Genomic DNA, 23,295 nt, shown 5'->3' with positions numbered 1-23,295 from the left:
TGCCGGGAAATCACACATCGCTGGCGCCAGTCCACGAAGGAAAAGTTTGAGACGTATGGAGAACGGATGTGTGTCCATTGGTATTAGTGTATGTAAGTGTGTTTCCGAATGCTTCGAGTGGATTCTGTGTAATTTGTTGTCTACTTATTTTATTGTGCGCCTTTCTTCCATCCGGCTTTCATTTCGTTCCTGCTTTTCCTTCAAGAGCGCCCAATAAAACATCCCTCCATCGATCGATCGATTTAGTTTTGCGACCCCAGGCCGGCCAACCGTTCAATCAGTCATGTGCTGACCCACTCCAGTCATGTGCCGGAGTCGGAAACCCCGAATGGCAAACATTCCACCGCCCGACGCCCGCTTACGTCGTCGCTATCCGGAACGAGTTCAGGAAGATGATGAACAGCAGAAACGCAAACATCTTCGCCTCGACGTGAGCCCGGAACGAGATGGCCAGGGCGCCACTCAGACCCATCGACTCGGTGACCGAGCTGCGGGACACCTTGCTCCGGGCGGCTCCCTCTATCACGTTGTTGCTGTCGATGTCGTCATCGTCGTCGTCGCCGTCGCCGATGTCCAGCGGCAGCTCGACGCCCGTTTCCGGCTCCGTCACGTACCGGTTGCGGTTCTGCATGACGACCACGTTGGCCACGTTGGTGCTCCCGACGAAGCTGCACGACCGGATGATCTTGTACGACTTGGTGATGTTCGGTGCGAACCCTTCCAGGTTCTCGGTGCCCTGGCGCCGATGGAATGGGGGGAGGGATGAAATAGAAGAAACAATAAGGATATTTTGAGTTATTTGGTCCGTACACGCACAAGGAAGATCGAATACGATACATATATTGGGATCATCAACAGCCATCGTTTTGGATGCTGTCGGGAAGATTCTTGAAATCACTTCCATGAGGCAGAAACATCCTCTATCAAGCATCTTTTAGCTCTTTTTATTGATGGTAATTGTCTCGGCACAATCAAGGAAAGCATATCCTTCGCCGAAGCAATGTCACCCCATTGAGACAAATCAAAGAGGAATGTTTCATTTCATACCGGAACAACCGCATCTTAGCTCGCTTAAGCTCTTCCTCCAGTGCGTCGAGGCAATAAGTCAACGTCAACCGCCCGGTAGGCCAATAAATTGTGCATGGATTCGATTTGTGCAACATTCATCGACTGCCAGCTGGGTGCTTATCAATACAATTTATTTCCACTAAGGCTCCGGAGAAGTACTAAAGGCACACTCGAGCGCCCGATCCGAAATGGAGACAGATTGTACGACCTGCGGCAACGTGTGGAAAACTGACTTGCAAAAGCCATCTCGTTCTCTTTTTCTCTCCCCGACACGAGAGCGTAGTGGAACGCTTGGTGTGGTGCGGATTCAAATAGCGCTTCCGGCTTTGGCCCTACTTGCATTCCGGAGTGCAATGGAAGCCTCTCGAAGCCTCATGGCCGGATGAATAAATTGTGTGCCCGAAGGCAGGTGAAGCTTCCGGACGGTGTGTACCCGGGTTTACCGGCGAGCGTGATTAAAGAAGGATTATTGAATATGTTTCATTTATTTATAAACGGGAAATATGCTATCGAAGCATTAACCGTTTTAAGCAGGTCTTATAAGTATCCGTACGTTGTGTGGTAGCACAATTTATTTAACATGCCTAGAATGTGATAGTTTATACTCAGGATCATGTTCCATTGTACAAGATTGTTCAAATTATACAAGGATAAAAGGTGTACAGATATTTGTTGTTTGTCCAAACAATCGTAATGAAATTATACGAGCAATATTGTGACATCACTTTATGAGCTAAACAACTGATCAAAAAGATAAAACTAATTTTACTGTCATTGTTTTAACGGTCGAATTATTTGCTGTCATTTTGTTAAAGAGCAGACAAGTTTTTCAACTAAATCGTTCACGTAATTTATTATCCATTCGGTTCTAACGCTGTTCGAAACAATGGAAAGGAAAATTTATTCCAGTATTGCTTGTACACTTTAAACAGAAAAAGCCTAATTGTTATTTAAAATGCTTCACGGGGAATAATATAGTTGCAATAATCTAATTAACCCCTTGACAGTTTTGCCGGAGCCTGACTCGGGTAACTCGGGGGTTTTATTTCTACTTTCGTTGCGCGTTGTTTATTTCGTGTGCACCTGCTTTGAAAACATGTTGTTATGTAAATTATTGCTGATCACAATCACAAATAAAACGTATGCAAACTGACTATCATTTAATGAATTAAATCCAAAGTATTTTAGGAAAATATAATTGTTTCTTCGGTACTAGACCAAAAACTGTACAACAATATAAAAAAAAACAGTGTGACAAGTTTTTGAGTCATTTTCTTAAATTGGCAGGACTGTGGAGGGGTTAATGAATAATAACTTTGATTCACAAAGCATTCAGATGTTCTCCACACTTCCAGTTAACTCTAAACAGGCAGTAATTTAAGACAAAATTATGCTTTATAGCAGCATCGCAAAACGCATTACGTAAACTTATCGAAACGGGCTGATTCTAACTATGGGCTTTAAAAAGGATATTTTCAAATATAATCAAATATGAATAACATCAGTATTCCCTTTATTTCTGAGAAAGTATGATTTAAAGGGTGTGACAATTTATTTTTGAATGTTTACTTACCGGCATTGGTTGATTTCGCGCACTCCAGCACAACGGTTTGAAGGACCCCCGCCGCGTGACGTACTGGAAGCTGCGGAAATTATTTCGCCAGTCGTACGATATGAGTCTCGTTTCCAGCGTCATCCCGGAGAGCTCTGGAGGTGATGCAATTCTGACCGGATTCGAACCACTAAAGGACAATAAGAGAAGGATGAGAATAAAAGGACATTATGAGAATGAGCTCATAAGCGAGAAGGTGTGGTGATTTGTAGGGAGTGGAAGAAAGCTACTCACGGCACCAGTTCGTTGATGCCAAGCGAGTTGATGACAGTCGGTAGGCTTGGCAGCGAGTGACACGTGGTCAGTTCCTTCTGGCGAGGGTAGTACAGGGCAAGCACCAGGCAGGTTTCCTCGCGTGTCGTTAACCCTCCGAGGGTGATTGCGGTTCGGGCCGAGCTGTCGTATATGCACTCGGCAATAAGCCGATCCCCGGGAAGTACTCGCACCGGATCCGCGAGCCTTCGATACTCTTGATAGTTCCAGTCAGTGTTGCGATCGTGTGCGATCGGCAGCAGCTCCTCGCGATGCCGTATCTGCCGTAGCTTTATCTGACGCCCGATTTGGTGCGTTCGCATCATGACCGCAAAGAAGTGTACACCGTCACGCGGGAACGCTCGCTGAGTACAATCGCCCACGCAATGACCCTCCGACACTACGTGGTCCTGGCCGGGCGGGATGATATGTCGCCAGTTCGGGTCCATGCCGATCGACAGGACACCCGCGTCATGGCTGCGCAGCGTGCTGGTGTAGAACAGCTTCAACCCCGAGTTGTCCACCATCGCCTTCGGCTCCGACGGCCACCCGTAATCTCCGGCACTCAGGCTATAGTGTGTCTCCATCAGGTAGAAGCGAGCCTGGTTCGACTCCAACGGATACCCGACCTGACTTGGGAAGGAAAAACCCTGCGGAAAAGGAGAGGAAAGGATAAATTTCAGAGCGCAAAAAAAAACAAAATAGACCACGAACTCGATTGAGAAAAGGTCAAATTTACCCCGCTCGGCCTAACTCGGTGCTCTATTAAAAAACAATAACTGAGAAATTTATTTATTGCTCAACCTCCGAACCTCCGAGAGTCTTGGCCAATCGCCAACCGACCCGGTATTTCCGGGTGAATTGGCTTACGGGGGGATTTCGAGGAAGGCACAACATGGCACCGGCAGTAATTCCTTCCAATCCGTGCTGTCCCTGGGCCTCCCTCGTAGGACTTCGAAACCACGTGCCCCCCTTTCCCAGCACGAAACTACAAACCAAATAACAAAAGTCGTAAAAATATTGATAGCAAAAGCGCGAAGAAAACAACCACGGCAACATCCAGCCAGAAGCGAAACAATGGCCGAGAGTGGTGAAAAACATGGGCGTAGAAATTGTTTTGTATGAATGTTGATATAAATAAACCCGAAAAACACACATACAACCGAAACGGTGGAAATCCTGTTCCGGAAAAGGGAGGCAAGGGGAACAACAACACAACAAAAAACGCACACCCAACAAAACAACGAGGAAAACACCATAAGCCCGCGCCGCCCTTTGCCGACGAGCAGGACGAGCTTCTATCGCATTTTTTATGGGTTTTTGATTGAAAACCATAAAGTTTTATGGAAAAAGTGAGCCTCGTTGTCTGGTGGAAAAGAATGCCCCCGATCCGGAAACCGCGGGGAGGCGGGAGAAAGTCGAGCGGCTGGCGTGCAAAGGACATAAATATGGTAACCGATTTACTACGCAGCGGGAATGGCGTCGGCCAGAGCAGCAGCAAAACGGCACCGAAGCTCCTGTTTTGGCCGCCAACACTATCTATCCGGTCGCAGGTGTGGTTTTCCACGACAAAGAAAAGCAAGTTCCATTTATGCATTCCACCAGATAATGGTCCCACCAGAAGGGGGTGGAGGATGCGAGTAGAATCGGAAAAGCGCGACGTGCGGGCCTTGGCGTTGGTTTGGGTTTTATGTGTTTCAATTTCGCTCAAATCGCTTACTAATTGGAGGGAGTGTTTCTGGGAAGACAAGGAAAAAAGGAACCCAATCGAAGCCAAACACTCCGTTGGAAATATTCGGAACATGTTTGATTCAGTTCGGCATCATATTTTATTTTTCCACTGACCTACAAAGGAGCAGATAATAAACCGAACCGAAGGAAGCGCGCCGGGAAATGTCTGACGCGAGTCAAAATTTAATTTACTTTGATGTGTTTACTTTTACTACGTTGCCATCTTTTGATTGCTATTGATTGAGTATTGAAAATGAATACCGATTCCTGGAAAACAAATCAAAAATGGTTCCATCTGATGATGGTGGCGGCGAGTTGGTTTCAAAAATAGATGAAACCTAACCAAAAACGTTATATAAAAACGATAAAACTTGAAAGTTGACAGAACGATACATTTAGATGGCCTCTCTAACACACTTTCAGTCGAAATTGATAAAAAAAAACAAGCATAACCTTCGGCTGCACTCACCTCCGAACCGCGAGTCCAGGCTGCCACGATCGAGTTGCAGGTGAGTATCGATCGGTCAGCCTTGTAGCAGGGACTGCCATTTTCCCGGGACATGATTTCCAGCTCCGGTGACGATCCTTGACACTCGTGCAGGATCATATGGTAGACGAACGATGCGCTGGTGGCCGAATCAAACACGGGCTCGTACTGCAATGGAAGAGTGGGAAAGGAAAATGACACAAGGATGAGATTTTAGTAAACTGATGTTTGATTTCATTCGTGATAACCTTGCGATGACACGTTTTCCAGCAATTTGACTTTGATGGAATTATCGAACGGAAAACAAACTTCGAGTCGAGGATTGTTCCGGGAAAGGATTGTCAATCATGAAGGACATACTTTGAAGTGAAACTTATTAAAAGCCGTACATCAAACGCAATGTTGCATTTCGCCGAGTAAATACGTTTGCGCTCAATTAAAATTAATTTTCGTTTGATTGAATAAACGTAACAAATTTATTAAATGCAATACCAAACCGAAATAACAAAAAACTTGTCTAAAAACTCAGGTAAAAAATCAACCCTATCGAAAAGTTCATGACAAAGTGTTCAAAGTACGGGAAAACTCTTGATGTTCCCGGCGAAAGTTGGACAAAAAAAAACTAAAAATAACGACCCAATTGACAGTGGAGGATACATTTCAAGCGAAACGATTCGATTTGCATTCGTGCATCGTCTCCCCGCCCCCACCACGAGCCTCTGCGTGACGCCTCGGGCTGGAAAAACTGGGAAAAGTAATTTAATGACAAACAATACTCCCAGCATCGCCCCCAAGCTGGCGAGTGTGATCACAGTTTCGCAGTTCGTCGTTGAATGGATGCTGGTGCCATCATCTGTCGTGTGATATCGAGGCACTGCTTGGCTTCAGCAGTGGAAGGTGCATACCACCAGCATGTTTATGTATGGCCAACTGTGTGTTTACGTTTGTGTGTGTGTGTTTGTTGTTAAATCAAACAGTGCAATTAAAATGAAGCAAAGGGGAAAACAAACCGAGTTGCAGCGAGCGAAGATATAACAAGTGGGAGGAAACTTTGACCCGGGACGAATACGACAAACGGTTAAACATACACTGATAACATAACAAAATAGCAAACGGCAACATTCCATTAAAAGCACCAATCGAATAAACTAAACCCTAGACAAGGGCACGACACGGGTTTGGACGGGCTCCCGAGCCAAAGGCAGCAATAATTAAAACTGAACCCTGTTTAAACGATTGTTATCGACCTTCTCGGACCTAGTTTCGCAGGGAAAATAGGAGGACACAACAGCAACAAAAAAAGACAACGGAACGGTTTTGCAAAACGAGATGAACAGAATGGCAGAATGGGTGCGAGCAAATGAAACTATATAGGGAAAGCGCGCTCGGCGCTCCGAGCGGAGGCTTAAATTAAAAGAATGAATTGAAAGCAAACTTCAACTGGATGATGGGTTAAAATGGGCAGAGGAGACGAACACGACATGTGATAAAGGGAAACGGGTGGCGTAAGCTGCCGTCGGCATTCGGAAAACCCGGACCCGGCGCAGGTTTTCGCCTAGACAATGCCGGGTCCGTCGGTGAAAGTCAGCACAGGATACTGGCAGCAGGAAAAGCTTTAACCGGTTTCGAGCTGGGATGGATTGTTTTGCCAGAAGTTTCCACCGCAAGAGAGACAAATTTTCAAAAAAAAAAAGAAGAGGGGGGACATAAAACTAAATGGCCACCAAATGGATGTAGTACTGCATTGCACGATGGTGATAGTGATGATGATGATGATGACCATGATGGTGATACTTTTTTCCCGGAGGGAATTGTTTGTTAGTTGACCCATTTTCAGATATTTTAACTGTCGTCACTGGAGTCGAACAAATGGTCACATGGGTATTGTACGATGCATTGCTGTTGATAAGGAAATGCATTTAAAAATGAAAAACAAATCCTCGATGGCAAGCAGAAAAGGTATTTCAAATACGTTTGTCATAAATTGAAATGACCTATTTTTATACAACAATGCTGTCCGAAAACAATTAAGCATTAAATTTCAATATTTCCCACGAGTAATGCCAAGGGCGTTCAAATTAAATAACGTTGCACAGTTCACAAGCACGCAGATAAGACTCGGGAACGCCACCCAACCGATTTTCCTTTCACCCACCGATGCACCATTACACCATTGCACCATTGCACAACATGGCCATGCCGGCGGATGTTTTGGTGCACGTTTATTAAAGCACGTCCCACGTGTTCCCGTGCCACGGTTTTAGGTGTTCGTGCTTCGACACCGCGCTGCGCGGGTTGCAAAAACGTTGCACCAATGTTTGTCTTCGGTGAGGCGAAGGTTGCTCGGGTTTAATATTTACCATCGACAAACCAAAACATAGCCGGTTGCATATTTTATGCAATGCAATTGTTATGTGTGTGTTTTTATTTTCTCTTTTACTCACCCATCCATCCATCTAGCGGGCCAGACAGCACACACTCTCGGGTTGCACTTGTAACCAGCATAAAACTGTGATAACAATAGTTTTTCCTCGCTTTTGTACCGCTGCTATCCTCAACGCTTTGTTTTGCTTTCCCATTTGCACCACCTCCAGTTGTCGAACCTCTGGTTTGTAGCAGAAAAACCGGCAGCCATGGGATGGTTCCTCACCCCCAACGTTGGGGGTTGAAAAAATGGCGGCAATAAATTTAAACCGTTCAGTGGAAACGATTTCAAATATCAGCAAATCAATAAAACAAACAACTCGCGATCACTCACGCCGCCCGGTCGTTCCACGCCACCGTTGGTTGATGGAAAGTGCCGTCAATTGCTTGATACATTGAGCATTTGCTATGCATCGGTTGCCTCTGGCCGAAATGTTGCACCATCGCGGTTATGCAGGCAGCCACCGGGCGGGAGCGTATGCACTTTTCCCGGTGAAAGCATCCCCGACAGCTTTGCGGCATGGCGCGCTTTGTCGCTCTGTTCACAAGGCAGTGAATGAACACAATTCATCGCAAATCGTTGCTTAACGGGTGTAGATTTGTTTGGTAAAGCATTGTCATGACTTGCGACATCAGGTTTGATCGTCTGGTTGTGGTAAAAAAATAAAGAAAAGGAGTGAACCGACTGACGGTGTTGTCGCGGGCTAGGCGAATTTAACACGCGAACACTTGCAAGGTCACCTTCAAACTGGACGTCCAATTTTCTTTATTGAACGGCTCGAAAATAGATTATTAAATGCTCTAGCTAAATAAAATTATTTTATCTGATATCTCCGAAGGAATTTTGAAATATTTCTAACATTTTCAAATAATTGCCATCTAGTTTTACATCAAATTTTATTTTCAAGGCAGTATTGTACCTTGGCTTTACATTGTTCAAAATGAATTTATTATTTGGAAAACTTTCAAACCAACCGAGTTAATTTGAGAAGGTAGATGAGGAATAAAGCAAAAAGTACAAAGAAAAATATTTGTAATTCTGGCACCCGTTTAGCCAAGAAAAAATGTTCTTAAAAAAACGACCAAGACCACTAGCTACTCATTACCATTTTTGTGTGAATTCTTAAAGTAAAAAAGTTATAAAAACATCCTAAGTACATATTATACCAATGTTTTTAAAAATTGTTTTTGAAAATTGTTTAAAAATTGTTTTTAAACAAAACACAGATAAACTTTAAATTCTACCTCTATCTAAGCCTACAAAAAGCCAACATGCTCTGGTTCGCAATTAAAAGCTTGTCCTGGGCCAAGGATCGAACAAATGATTCTGTTGTTGATGATGAAGCATAGAATTATGTTCGAAAACGAATCGTACTCTTGTTCGTGCAAAACGGGCCCTTTCGGGGTCGGGAAAACTTTATTGTCACCAAGGCGCAGTGCCAGCGGTTGTGGATGTGTTCTAACCGAACGCCATATGAACCAGTCTCCGTCGTCGTTCAAAAGGGGCAACTGGAGGGAGTTTTGCCAGATGATGGGTGTTGTTTTAAGATAATGGGACTTTCGTTTGGCGTTCACTTTTTGTCCGACCCACTGTGTGTGCACTTTCCACATCGGATGATCATCTTCATGGAGGAATCGGAATGCCGCTTCCCTTTTTTGTTCCTAGAGTTCCAATGAATGCATGCTTTCGTGCAGCCGGAGAACCGGTATGATCCTAGCAAAAAACCGGTAGAAATCAAAGCAATGGAATCGTCTCAAAGCCACCTCTATGCCTTGCCTCACGAGTATATGTGAATTTAAGGGGGAATGCATTCGGGGGACAATCTCAGCGACGGCCGAAATCGTACGCTTACGTCCCAACAGCCCGGCGAAGGCTCGCAGATGACGATAATGGAGCGAGTTTTAGTGATTTCGATTTCGCTGATGAGAGTCACAGTTGAGCGTAGAACTTTTTCCGTATTCTATTCCTTCGGTGGGCAAAGGGGGAAGGGGGGGGGAGGGGGTACCGAAACGACAGTGTTTGTTAAAAGCGTTCTTTAAATTGCTTCCAATTTGTGAGTTCATCCTGGCGGATTGTACTCGGATGCTTTTCCTTTTTTCGCTTGCGAAGGATTAGGATGTTCTGTTCGGTACCGTCTCCACCAACTCGGGACGGTTATTTGGAACAACTGTTAGGAAGAAGTTTACGGCACGACCAAACCATCTACCAGTCGGTTTTATGCCACCGTCTGCTGCCATATTGCACAACATGCACAGGTTGACAGCGATGTTTATTGCGGCAGGTCCGTGCTCCATGTTGCAACCCGAAAGGACAACGCGAACTCGATGGTTTTATTATTAAATTAAATGAAATAGATATCAACTCCGAATGTCAGACGGCATCATCAACCTCCTGTTTAGGTCATCAGTTACACTGATGAGGTCAAAAGGGCTCTAACCTTGCCTCTAAAGAGAGTTTTCAGTACCAGGTCGGATGAAACGGTGGCCAGATAAACAATCGTTCGTGAGCAATACATGCTGGTAGGATTGGAATGAGATTACAACGAAACGGTTTTGGAATCCTTAAAATCTTCCCTCGTTAAAAGGAGAAGAAGGGAAAGAAAACGCAACGATACCTCCAGAAGATGGGAAAAGTTTTGTGCAGTAAAGTAGCGGCAGGATTGCTAACCAGAGAAGAACAAATAAAATTTCAGCTCGAGGATCCTGAGGGAACTAAAAATATCCACCGTAAGACGATGGTCAATCGGTATCGCAACTCTTCATCAACAAAAAGGAGTGTTTTCCCGGGGGCGGAAAGGTGTAACACCGGGAAAACCAGAAAGATAAATAAATCCCCTCCGGGCTGGGACCAAATTTGCAATCATCAAGCGAGTCCGGGGCAAACCGAAACTTCCAAACCTTGCTCCATTTATCCCCAAGGACGGGGAAAAAAGAGTTGGAAGCGCATGCTTAACCTCTTCGTTAGCTGGAGGTTGTTCGAGAAATCCGGTTAGTAAGTGCCCTCACGAAGAGTCAACAATGTTTCTGTCACCCTCTTTGTGGCACGTACAGCGACGGACGCCGAGGCCTACCGAGGTTCGGAACTTACCCTAATCAGATGATGTTTGCGATTGATATCGTTCAGCTTGAACATCTTGCACCAGTGCAGGGTGCCCTCCTGCTGCGGCAGATTGACGTCCTGATTGAGCAGCTCCATCGTCTTCATCCGCGGATCCGTCTTCAGCGGCGTCTGATTGATCCGTTGCGTGAGGAACAGCGAGCGGGCCTGCTTGAACGCCTCGGCCGGATCGGGTAGACTGCCGGGCGTGTAGAACGCCCCGTGCGGCTCCTTATCGTGGTACATGTAAATGACACGCATCGTGTCGTTCTGTGGACGGAAAGAAAGGAAAAGCGTGGAAATAGAAAGATAAAATACAGTGTTTTTTTTAGAATTCAAGGTTGTGCGATATCATAATGTCGAAATTTTAAGACAGTACGCGGTGAAGTGAACGTACATAACATTATCCAGGCTAAGCAAGTTCCCGCCTGGGAGAACCTAACCCTATTCCCCCTTCTTTAAGTCCCAAAATACAATCCAAACAATGCAGCAATTAATTAAGCTGAGATAAGTGAGCCATTAAGATAATTGATTACCTAGTCCCAACTTTCCCAACAGTCAGAGAAAAACCTCCCGGCAACACTCCAACGGGTGTCGATGTAGAAACGACCGAACCTTCCGTTTAGGCCAAGTGCCGACTCAAAACTGGCTATGGACGACTGGCAAAAGCTCATTGTCCAGCACTTCCACACTCTCTCGACTGCAGTTTTATCTTTTGCAATCTTCCAAAATCGTCCATCGGAGGCGAGAGCGACTCCAAACACTCGGGTCGACTTTGTAGTTCTGTAGTTTTCTTTTCGCTCGCTTTGTCGAGATGCCTTTCTAGATGGAAGGATAGTGGTGAAAACTTTTACGTCGTTTTCTTCTAGTATTAATTGTTTTGAGAGCGCTATAACTATTTTGCCAAAAGCTGTTTTGTTTTGGGGAAAAATGATTTCATAAAATGTGCTAGTAACCTCTGACCTAAAATCAGAATCTAGAGGACTTAAGCCAGATCGGAAGTTGGCACAATGCGTCCCACTTTCGGACCGGGTCATTATAGAACAACATCGCATTAACGCTTCCGGCGTTTAATCTCGACACGACCGCTATCTCCTCAATGTGACCGCAGCTACCACAAACGCCTTCCAACGCCCCTGGAGCAACGTGGACCGTTGTCCCGGTTGATGATGGTTGATGGTTTCGTCGTCTGCTCAATGAACTTCATCCCCCGAAGCCACAAGCGGTCACTGGGCACGGCGCGTATGACGGGCACGTATGCAAGTGATGAAATCACGCGGTCCCCGAACCAAGCGTTCCGGCCGGGGAGAGGAGCGAGGAATGCAATCCACTCCTGTATCGCCTGCGGTATCCCACCGGCGTCGACGAGGACGACGACGACGAGTTCTTCTTGCACTTCTTGAAGCACCGGACATCTAGGCAGCTATTATCGATGTCGGCCCGAGGAAGTGATAGGCAATTGACACCGTCGACGCCGTTGTCGTCATCGATGGTCACTCGTTGTACGCCCTTGGGGGTGGTGGTGGTGATGGTGGTGATTCCAATATCCCACTACTGTGGACATGCTGCCACACCGTAAGCCCATGTTCGATCAAATAGCCTCAGCAATGCTTCATTTAGTGACTCACAATGATCGGCAACGGGCGAAGATGGCGAACCGCGTCGAAGATGGAGCACGGAGCGTAACAAACCAATTGCAATTTAATTGAGCACACGTGCAGCATGCTGATTATGGTACCGACTTCACTTCACCATCCGGTAGCTATCGTCCATTCGGGCCGCACAAACACAACCCCTCAGGCCCATCCCATTTGTCGCTCAACGGCAAGTGAACTTGTCGCTCTGCACTTGCACACATCCCGGACAAAGACGGACCACTGCTGGAGCTGGAGCTGTTGTTTTTGAACGCTCCCGGCTACAAGCTTGCTCCCGAAAGACCGCCGGAAGCCTTTAAAGATCGGAAAGTCGCTTTTAAGTCCACCGTTTCCTTTTTTTATGAGGTTCTCCCCAACGAGGACACCTCGGACGTATTGAGCTGTTGATTGTTGGCGATCGTGGAAAAGTGTAACCGATGGTGGATCCATGCCGGGACTATCGCTCTCGGAGTCGGTTTAACACTAGAATGCATTTTTGACCGATTGCTTTTTAGCGGTCATTTTGCATATTTTTAACACGCTTCGTCATTTTTCAAATCCATAAACGGCTACTTTTTAGTTTATTTGTTAATTATCTTTTGGCGTTTTATTGCGATATACATCTTCAACGTCCCGCTACCTCGGTGTAAAACAAAAATAATCAATTTGGACCGAATTTTACTCCTTTCCAGCTTTTAGTTTTTCAAAATGTATCAAATTCAAAAAAACTGTGTGCTAGAACGCTTATATATTATGCCACCTTTGAAAAATAATTTTGCTCTAATTTTTTAATTTTCCATAAGTTGTTTCCGTTTTGTACTTTGTTCCGCTATTACGAACGCGTGCATTTCGAGGCTTTATACGACAAACGTTCCTATGGGAATTGGCGTTAATTTCGAACAATATTTTGAGGCCAATTTATTGCATTCTAGCACACACACATCATTTGTAATGACAAAAAATTGATTTTGCTTATTAAACGGTGCTCAATGCACTTGTATTTTAGCACACACATGTTTTTCTGGATTTACATTATACATTTTGAAAAAATAAACGCTGAAAAAACACATTTTCGAGAGCGAAATGAAAAGATTGTTAACTATATTTATATATTTGACATATAAACTAAAAATTAATGGTTTACGAATTTTAAAAATCTTTAAAAATAGCGAAGTTTTAGTGTGGTCTATTTCTCTCTCGGAACGGGAAGAACAGAAAAATGTGACAATTTTATTTTAGATGTAGCTTTGGATTATTAAAAAGCCTTATTTTTGTTTATACAAATTTTCAGCCATTTTCGAAATCGAAAATTGCGTTTTGGTCAAAATGACCGCTGTTTGGATTCTAGTGTTAAAGTGATATTTGCTTTATTAATTGGCTTAAAGTACGCTTACGCCGCTCGCTCTAGATGGCACCTACACTATGGCGATGATTGCGTTGTCCTTCCCATGACAAGTTGTACTTTATTTTTTCTCTCAAATTCAAGTAATAAAATGCAATCTCTCAGCAAACGCAACGGAAAGGCATCCCTTGGCGTTCGGCGAAACTGTTCACTCCGATCGATAGAGGCTGCAACTAGCAAACTAAGTTACGACTCCGGGGATCCCGAACCGACTCCGGGGAAAACAAAGTAAAATCGAATCGGGGCAAAAAGCGAGCAAAAGGAAAATGCGTCGCCGAAGAACCGAACGGCGAAGGCACAAAGAAAATGGGACTGGTGGGAACTTTCGCTGATAGGACGTCACTAACTTATCACCGGCAGCAGTAGCATCGACGCCTCCAGATCTGCTCGCTGGCTGCCTGTGACACAGAAATTGATTACAAAACCTTCCACCCGCCCGTCATTCCCTGGAACTTGGCTTCTTCATCTTTCTCATCGGCTGGAGTTGGAGAAGAACGACGGAGAACGGATGACACTGCCACCGCCAACTATCGGTTTGGTTCCGATCGCACTCTTCCGGACGTAAGGAAATTAATCGATTGAAGAAGTTTCCTTCATCGATTCGTTTACCGAGAGCCTCCCCTTTTCCCCAAGCATGCCCCCACTGGTGGCATCTCGCCGGAAATGGGCTCACCGAACCTAGGGTACTGCTTTTTCTATTTTGCCATCGCTTTGCACGCGCGCGAACACTATCTCTCATTTTCTTCAACCCGACGCCAACATCGCATGCCGATGTCACTTTTTTCCATAACATTCAGCAAAGTACCAGCATCGGGGATGGAGGCGCGGGTTTTAACATGCTGCAATCCGTCTTTTTATTATTTTTCTTCCACCGAAGGCAGCGGTGGAAGCGACCAGCGGTTGAAAATGTGGCGCTGGTTTGCACTTTCTTACACTTTTCTATAATTGACAATCGATTTCTTTGCTCCCGGGGAGAAGACGAAAGAAAAAGGCATTGGAAACGGTCAGTGTGAAGGAATTTTCTTTCCTTTTCTCCCGCCGGGTGTTTCTCGCCTGATGATGATTTTATTGAATTTTCTTCTCCAACGACGGGTCCAGCACCCAGAGGGCGGTCGAGTTCGGACGGGTTGCGTTTCACACGCGAGACTTTCTAATGAAAAATTGTCTTCACATTCAGCGCGTTGTTCGAATGCGTGCACGCTACTCGGCTCGTCAAGAACTTTTCCAAACAAGCAATTTCTATAGTCGATTTAACGGAGCGTATGCTTTTTAAAGCATAAAGATATTGCCTCGTTAAAGCCTTACTTAAAGAAGACATTTGAAAGATTCTATCTCATTTCACAACTCATCTCTTTTCTTCGAGCCATGCTCGTAGGTCGATAAAATAAAAATAATAACGCAAACACCACCAAGGGAACCGTCCTTCTGTTCAATTATCGATCATGGTCGATAATAAAGGCGAGCAAAAACCGTCCCCGTTCCGACGTCCTTTCCCTTTCACCACTCGCTTGAAACCGCTTGTACTCTGCGTGGTTGAGCTACTGCGCGCTTGATTGGTTCGTACTTTGAACAACGAAGAAGCAATTAACGCGTAACCTAAAACAAGCCCGAGAAGAAAGAAAAAGCCCCGACACAAGCGTAGGGCCTGCGTCACACAGTTTCCCATGGCTCCTTGAAGACGACCCAACCGGTGATGATGATGATGATGATGATGATGATGTTACTGATTATGGTGTTGCAACGACGCAATCTCCGTCCGTGGATTTTCCCTTCTTTGCGTCCCTTCTGGGCTCGCGGACAGACACACGCAAGATGTCGCACCCGTTCGCCGCTACCGGAACAATGGACTGATGGAAAGGGTCTACAATTATGTGTGCCATTTTCCTACCGAGATAGACCACCCCATCCATCCATCCATCCATCCATCGAGCTCCCTCCAGCATCACCAGGGAAAAATGGGACGCCAAACGGGAAGCGCAAGATCACAACTCGTCTTCTCATCCGTCCCCGAAAGCGGGGTTCCTGGGTTCGATGGCGTACACACATGTATTATTTAATCCCCGGCGATGTATGCATAATTGTTAGCGAACGCATCCCGTGATAGCTCCTGCTGCTCCGGAGCTTTTTCCGACGCCATCGCGCGGTGCAACGAGGCGATGCACCGGTTTTTCGCGCACCGTGCACGGAAAGTGCACCGATTGAAAGATAATCACATGCCGTGCCGTAGACGGAAAATTGCCGCTTTATGGATTTTAATTACGAGGCGCGTCTACGGTAACCACTCGTTGCGTTTGTTTGCGCTTTGCGTCACGGGGTTTTTGACGGGTGCTCTCTTTTTCGCCCGTTTGCATAAATTGTCCTATTTTAGAACGGGAGACGGAGGCTGCCAGCGGGGAGATCTTGTACCGTGCAAACGTTGATTACAAACGTTCGCACACACACACACGCACACTCGCTCATGCTGGAGTGACGGAAGGAGGATGCGCGTGAAAAAGCGGTCACCTCACCTATTTACAGTTAATTCAGGCACGTGAAAAATAAACCGATCAACGCGACCACCATTACGAACCGCGAACGCGCACAACATAAACGCCTACGAAAACAAACCACCGTTTATGTCACCGTTTTCGGGGGGGGGGGGGGGGGGGGGGGGGGGGGGGGGGGGGGTGTCCGATAGTTTGGGGTTTGTCTCCTTTAAACCCACGATCGATTGTTTTAGCGTAAAACGTACAGAGAAAACACAACTAGGCAAACGGCCACACATTACCGCCAACAAATGGGCACTTGATGGAGCGAATCGATGATTGATTATGTGTAGGGTTTCGGCGGACCTCAAACCGCCCGGAACCGATTGCTGCCTAATGATATCGATTTGTTTGACCATCGTTTTTTAATCGCCTAGGTTTGATATGCCGTTTTGTGGCGGAGTGTATTGTGTTCCGATCAAATAAACACACTAATGAGTGTGGTTAGCTTAGAGGGAATCGATTGAAGATGATAGGAAGCGAAAACAAACAGTATGAAATAAGCTAATTAAATATAACTTACATAACATCAAGTATAATAATAAAAATTTGATCCATCAATGTTTAAAATGTGAACATTGCGAACAACGTTTAAAAAGATTACTGCAATAGAACTAACTGTTTAGTAATCAACTGATAAACTCAGTAAAAGGCTTCTTTAATGTAAACTTAAATGAAAATAACATTTGGAACTGGAAATTTCTCATATTACGTTTCTGGAACTGGAAATTTCTCATATTACGTGACATAAAGAAAATTATAAATGAACTCTTTTTGGTATTTAAAGAATTATATTTTTGAAGCAAAGTAAAAATCTAGGGTAAGTGGTTTAGAATAGTACCAACAGTGGTTGAAGTGGAATAAAATCCTAGCTCTAAGAAGGAATAAATGCAATAGAGTTATTTTACCAAGCATAAAATGTTCTTTGATACGGAGTTTTCAAAGAATAAAGAATAAACCTAATAAATTAAGGCTCCAAAATCTACTTTGCCTCGATTTCCTTAAGGTTATTAATAATTGCAAAACTTCAATTTCTATTTATTAATTTATCTGGGCTTATGGCCAACATACAAATACAAAAAATCGACTTTGAGTCCAATGCATTGGTCCAGGGGTCGGCATACATTTCCTAGAAGGGCCAGATGATTAAAACAAATCTGAAAGCGCGGGCCAGATACCTTACACGATCATCATCATCATCATCAATTGTAACGTTATATGAAAAGTGGCCAAACATAAACCATATGTAATTTTATCGTTAAATTTTTTGAACATTTTCATATTTATTTTCATTGAATTTTGATTTTGTCTTCCAAATAGATACTTTTCAGATGCATAATGGTTTTTCGATCATAATTGGTATAAATTAGTAAAATATTGTGTCATTAACATTTTTAAATAACATCATATTATCCGTAACAAGACTGAATGAGCCACTATTGGTACCATTACCCTAGTAGAAATAAAATGTTTTCTAATTGATTCAACAAAGCTCCTAATATATCCATAACAAGAGAGGCTTCGAAATTCTCCAAATAACATATCACTCAATTAATCAGAAGCCTCTGAAACTGGTGGCTTTAAAAATCCATCATAACGATTCAATATGTTCAACCCTACTTTATCAAAATCAATATTGAATCATCGCTCCCCTGAGGATCTCCCAAAAACACCTCTTCTTGCCCGTCGCAGAGCAAACAATGTCCATCATTTCGTCGTCGTAAATTGCTTCACATATCGATCGTGATTGCACGGTTTATTGGGCCCCGTGCAAACCCGATTGGCAAACATCTCTTTTCCAAAGCGGCCCGGAAAGGCTTCAACTTCTTACGCAGCCCCGAGCCCGGAGGGTTATGTGGCAATGACGCACTTGAAACCGGCACAGACAGGCCGTTGCGGAGACGTCCGAGTGCGATGCCCCCCGGTACAGCGTTCGATGGCGTCATTAAACCATCAGAAATCGCGCACAATTTCCAACGATTTAACCATCGACCGCCGGTGGAAGGCATGACCACGGCGCGATCTCGAGCCTCACGCTGGCCTAAATCTGTCCGGAGGAGAAATTAATTACAATTCCAGCGGTTTACCACCGTGCGGTGCTTTCGATAGAGAGTGGGAGAGAGAGGGAGATGGGGAGAAAGGGATGCAATTTGACTTGAGGGAATTTGATCGACTGTAGGAAAAGGGAAAAAGATCTTCCAACACCACCTTGGGCAAGCCACCACCTTGGGCAAGTGTGCGATTGATTACAGACGTCGTGGATGATGGCGCTGATGGCGAATCGCGCCCCGTAGCAGTCAATGCCGTAAACAGATCAACCCCTTTTTCGTCGCAAGGTGCTTCGGATTCTTTCCCATTCCCGTCTGGTTATGCGGCATAGGTGAAGGCTCCGTTGGGGATTCGGTTTCAATCAGACGCCTTGGGAGCCCTTCTTTTGGTTACCATCTACTGCCATTTGGTGGCACTTATGTCACACGCCGCTAAATGAGACGTCGATCGACGACGACTGGGACGACGACTCGAATGCACTCGAACGACTGCTGAAGTTTTCAAGTGCACTTCTCCAAAGGAAGGATGACTGCAAAAGGTAAAGGTGCTGGTGGATTCGCTTTTTGTTTTGCTTTCCTCTCTTCAGCTGCAACTACACTGCACGGTGGAGCTGCCGGGCCCATGCACACAAAAGACTGCTGAAGAGGAGAAATATGGCGTACAAGTGGAAAACGCCACACGCACTCTTGATGGAGCAAAAACTTAACTCGTCAAGTTGGTTGAGTTTTTTTATTCGTTGTTACGCCTTCCTGATGGATCGAATCATGAAGTATTATTTATGCAAAAAGCGTAAACGATACGCACCACCTTGTCGCGGCACAATAACACGATCGTTCAGGTGATCATAAGAGGTGATAGCGAGAGGAACGAGCATGGGACGTCGCTTTCATTGTTATTTTATCGCGCAATGAGATACGGGGCCTTACGCAACATGTTTTTCGATACACCACTTCAACTCCGGACGAGTACCTACGTCCTCCAGCTGGAAATGTCGACGAGATTCTTAATGAGGGGCCGAATAAATAGCGGGTATTATTTTGTCATATCTGACGCTCGCAAAGGTCGTCCTCGCGAGCGTTCAAGTGATATCACTCCATCGGTTTGATTATGGGAGCGGGTTTTTCTTACCGTGATTGGCACGTCGTACGCCACGTCGCAAGTGTCCAGCTTGCGCTTGAACCGCAGCACGGTGTGGGTTTGGTTCTCGTAGCCGAGCAGCAGCACGTAGTCCTGCGAGGAGTCGACCAGCGGTTCGCCGTCGCCGTGCTTTTTCGTGTGTCGATCCTGCAACGAGCGGGAAAAAGGGAAAAACATCGTTTTAATGAACTTCGGCCCGCGACTTATCGGAATATTGCGTGTTTACGACGGTCGAGGTTGAAGTAGTAAGGGGACAAGGAGGCTCGGGACCCGTCCCTCGATGCACTCTTTTACATGTCATTATCGTTTCGTTCGGAAGCGGATAGTTCACCTGTCGCCCTGCCGGAGCTGAAGAAGGGGATTGTTCGGCTAAACATCGGCCTACCCCCCCGAAATAAAAATGGCATCATTATTTTCCTTCCACTTCAACTAATGGTAAATAAATACGCACGCCAGCGGAAGCGAACGGAAAACAAATTAATGATTAATGTGTTTGGTGTGCGGTTGTGGTTTGACATTTTTTCGAGGGATGGATGGCGGGCCTAAAGCCTTCGTCGAGCAAGGGGGTTCCATTAGTTTTGGGTTGCGCGAAACAATTTGCCTCTCTGGATGAGTCACCAGTCAGTCACTCCCCCCGGTTTGAGAGCGGTTAAAACTTTTCCACCCCCCGACGTTATTGGGAAGTTTGTGGAGTTTTTATGGACCCAAAAGGCAGAAGACGAAGCGGGCGTCCTATGTATACTTTCACCACAAACGAACTTTCGTTCTGGCTCATCTGAATTTCAAATTTTACGCACCATGTTTGGCGCGTTGATTTGTCCGCGGTAAGGGTGAAGGGCGTAGGGTCCGGGTCCGTTTTTCTCCAAGACGACTTTTCGGTTCTCGCTCCTAGGTCTGTTAAAACTGTGTGGCGTGTTCTTATCGAAAACCCCGAAACTCCCCCGCTCGAAGTGACGCAAGTTCCAGTAGTCGCTCCAACTTCCAGTCGGGACGCACCGTAATTATCGTTTGTGTGGGGTGTGTGTATGTTGTGGTCTTTTTTCCACACCCTCTAGACGACTCCTCTCCATCCCCAAACGACCGTTCTGGTCGGTCATTGAACGAGCTTCTTGCCCTCTTGGAACGGCTTCATCTTGCAACTCATTAAAATAACAACGACTGCGTCGGGGCACCGTTTTGCGTCGCTGCCGTTTGGGGGAGGGCGAGGAGATGTAAAATGCGACTGTGGCCACGCGGCTCCAATGCCGGGGAGGTTGGAAAGACAACGAAAAAGAAGCAGAAAAACCGATGGAGAACTTCGATCGACAAAACAACGCCATCGCAAGGGCATTTGAGTCGAAGTCGCAGCGCGAAACGGTGGAGGAGGAAAAAATGCAGATCTCAATTATTTCGATCGACCTTGAGGTCTTCATAGGGCCCTTTTTTGGCGCCGTTTATCGTTTCCGGCGCAATCATGGCTACCATTACGACGGTTAAAGTATCGTCAGTGCCGGCAAGAATGTTGATATACCCAAAGAGTGCCTGCTTACCGAGTTCTCGCAATCACACCGCAATCACACAGAATGCAAAATTAAAATCTTGCTACCGTGTCTTTCAACTGACCCCATCAAAAGGGGCCAAGCCGGCCGGGTGACTCGTTACAAGCTCAGATCCACCGAGTCTGATTGACCGCAATTATTCAATTACGCTCCGTCTGGGAGCTATCACTGTAAGAACCTTCATGTTCCACTCCAAAGTCCCGGTCGCTGTTGAAAAGGTCATGAATCAGCATGTTTTTTCGGGGAGCGATGGTGGGGAACCACGTGCACCGCAAGGAAGCCACCAGGGAGAATACGAGACTACGACATGCGATTCGGTGAAGGGCTCCACAAAGCACCTCGGATCGATATGTGTTCGATATTCATTAGTCAATCCGAGCAATTCTTGAGCCACTTCCTTACCGGATTTCCCCGCCGACGGGCTGATGATAGGGCTCGGCTTTTGGGGATTCTGCCAATTCTCCAGCGCAACCAGGAACAAGAATTGCCGTAACCGTACGTACATTCCCGGAATGGAGCGGAGTTGTAGCTTTAATTAAAATTCGGAACGTGGATCAGAAGAAAGAAAAAAAACACCACTCGGCACAATCGAAGGGCGCACACGAACGTGGATGAAGTAAGCGTCCGAACGGAACGTTCCAAAAATAGCGGCAAAGAGAACCCCTCACTGGGATACGGCCCGGCTGAACAATCAGTTCTTATTACGGAGCTTAAAAATTGTTTCCAAACCTCCGCTTCTTACACACGCTCCCTCCGGGATCGAACGTTGGAACCTAGAATTCCACTCGAGTGAAAGTTCTTCCCGTTCCGGCGAGCACCGAACAAGGTTCGCGGGCGCTGAGCATTCAATTATTGAACGGAAGCACAGTAGCAAACGATTCTGTAATGTGCTGGCAGGTCGCTACTTCCATTCGCTCCCGGGTAGAACGTGATGGACCATTCTCGAGTGAGAGACGGTCCAGCCGCGAAGGTAGACTTTCGTGTTGAGAATCGGTATCTTACTGCAGAGTGCACACCAACTAGTTCGTCGTTACCTGTTTCTCGTCGATCCCAAAAGGTGGGGATTCCAATCCCGGGATCGATGTAAAGCCATAATTAAAATCAAACAATTAGTCGATTCACTCGAGCATTCATTAGGAGTTGGATGCATGGTGCAGTTAGCATTATCGGAAGGAAATCAGAAGCTGGACCATCGAATCTCTACCGAAACGGGTTGCGCATCGGAATAGCAATGCGTTGGTTCACCTTGGTCCGATGAGCAAGACTTTGTACAAGGTTCGGAAGCGGAAGTTCTGATTTCAGAACATCTTTTTTTATTACTATATTTGTGCAACGCCATTTTGTTCTTTGGAGGAGCAGAAAACATCTCTTTATGATAACCCTGCACTCCCCATTGAATACCACGTGGCATGTGTTTCCACCAGCAAATGGCAAACACATGGCAACACTAGGTATCATAGCCATCATCCCTTGAATGGAAACCATGGAATCGGGAGAATTCGATGGTATCACTCAGCACGCGATTGCCGCTTTTTGGAAGTCCCACATTTCCCGACACGATCCCTAAGGAGACCTTTTTTCTCGCACAGGACTTCCCTACCAACGGTTCGGCCTGAATGGGAAGACAACCTGGGAGAACCCCGATGGCCCGATAAGGTTTTTCTTTCTGCCCGAGCCTGCTCCTTTCCCGGAACGCCACCCTTACCCGCTGTGACATGGTGCGCCCGCGTACGTCACGGCATTTCCGGAGCGAGGGAGATTGCGTTACACGGCGGGTCCGTTACTCGCACCTCATCATCTGCCTGCCGGAAATGCTGGCAACCCGGCGACGTTGTTCGCCTGGAATGTTCGCCGTGCCATGCGGATCCAGGGCGAGTGCGTAGTACCGGATAGATGCCGCGCCCGACAGCGACTCTCTCAATTACCATGAATACTTCAACATCTGATATGAAAACTGTCAATAGACACGGTTCGGGCGGATGTGGTGGCGGATGTTGGGTTTTGTTGGATGGCAAAACCCGTCGCGATCCATTTGCCCGCCCTTTCGCGATGGTGGTGGTGGTGGTGGTGTTGATGGCGTTCCGAGACAGCGACCCGTTCGATTTTACGCGACCAAAGCCTCGACCGCGCCGACTATGGCGTTTCGCGTTCCAGGAAAAACCAGCCAAGGGAAAATTGTTCAGGAAATTGAATTTTATCGCACAATAATATGATTTCGATTCCGAAGGTGGGTGATAGCGTCAAGGACCGTCGACGTCAAACGGCGGTAACAGACGGCTTCGGGTTCCCTCTTGAGACGCCAAACCCTGCGATACGGCGAACGCGGGCCAAAATAAAGA

At 46.0% G+C, this 23,295-nt stretch overlaps 1 protein-coding gene across 1 annotated transcript in view; it reads right to left on the bottom strand.

Annotated features, from left to right (window-relative positions):
• Positions 1 to 358: 358 nt before the first annotated feature.
• The window catches only part of LOC131285564 (MOXD1 homolog 2-like), a 115,133-nt gene continuing 92,196 nt past the window's right edge, over positions 359 to 23,295 (bottom strand). Inside the window, exons 3-8 of the mRNA XM_058314423.1 lie at positions 19,410 to 19,565; positions 10,663 to 10,941; positions 5,133 to 5,318; positions 2,915 to 3,582; positions 2,642 to 2,810; positions 359 to 736 (exon numbers count right to left, since the gene is read on the bottom strand). Coding sequence (XP_058170406.1) covers positions 359 to 736; positions 2,642 to 2,810; positions 2,915 to 3,582; positions 5,133 to 5,318; positions 10,663 to 10,941; positions 19,410 to 19,565 — 1,836 coding nt within the window. The remainder of the gene's footprint in view (positions 737 to 2,641; positions 2,811 to 2,914; positions 3,583 to 5,132; positions 5,319 to 10,662; positions 10,942 to 19,409; positions 19,566 to 23,295) is intronic.

The sequence above is a fragment of the Anopheles ziemanni genome, chromosome 3 (assembly GCF_943734765.1).
Source record: "Anopheles ziemanni chromosome 3, idAnoZiCoDA_A2_x.2, whole genome shotgun sequence".
Classification (NCBI taxonomy): domain Eukaryota; kingdom Metazoa; phylum Arthropoda; class Insecta; order Diptera; family Culicidae; genus Anopheles; species Anopheles ziemanni.
The sequence above is the reverse complement of the archived record's forward strand: the minus strand, read 5'-3'. Positions and strand labels throughout refer to the sequence as shown.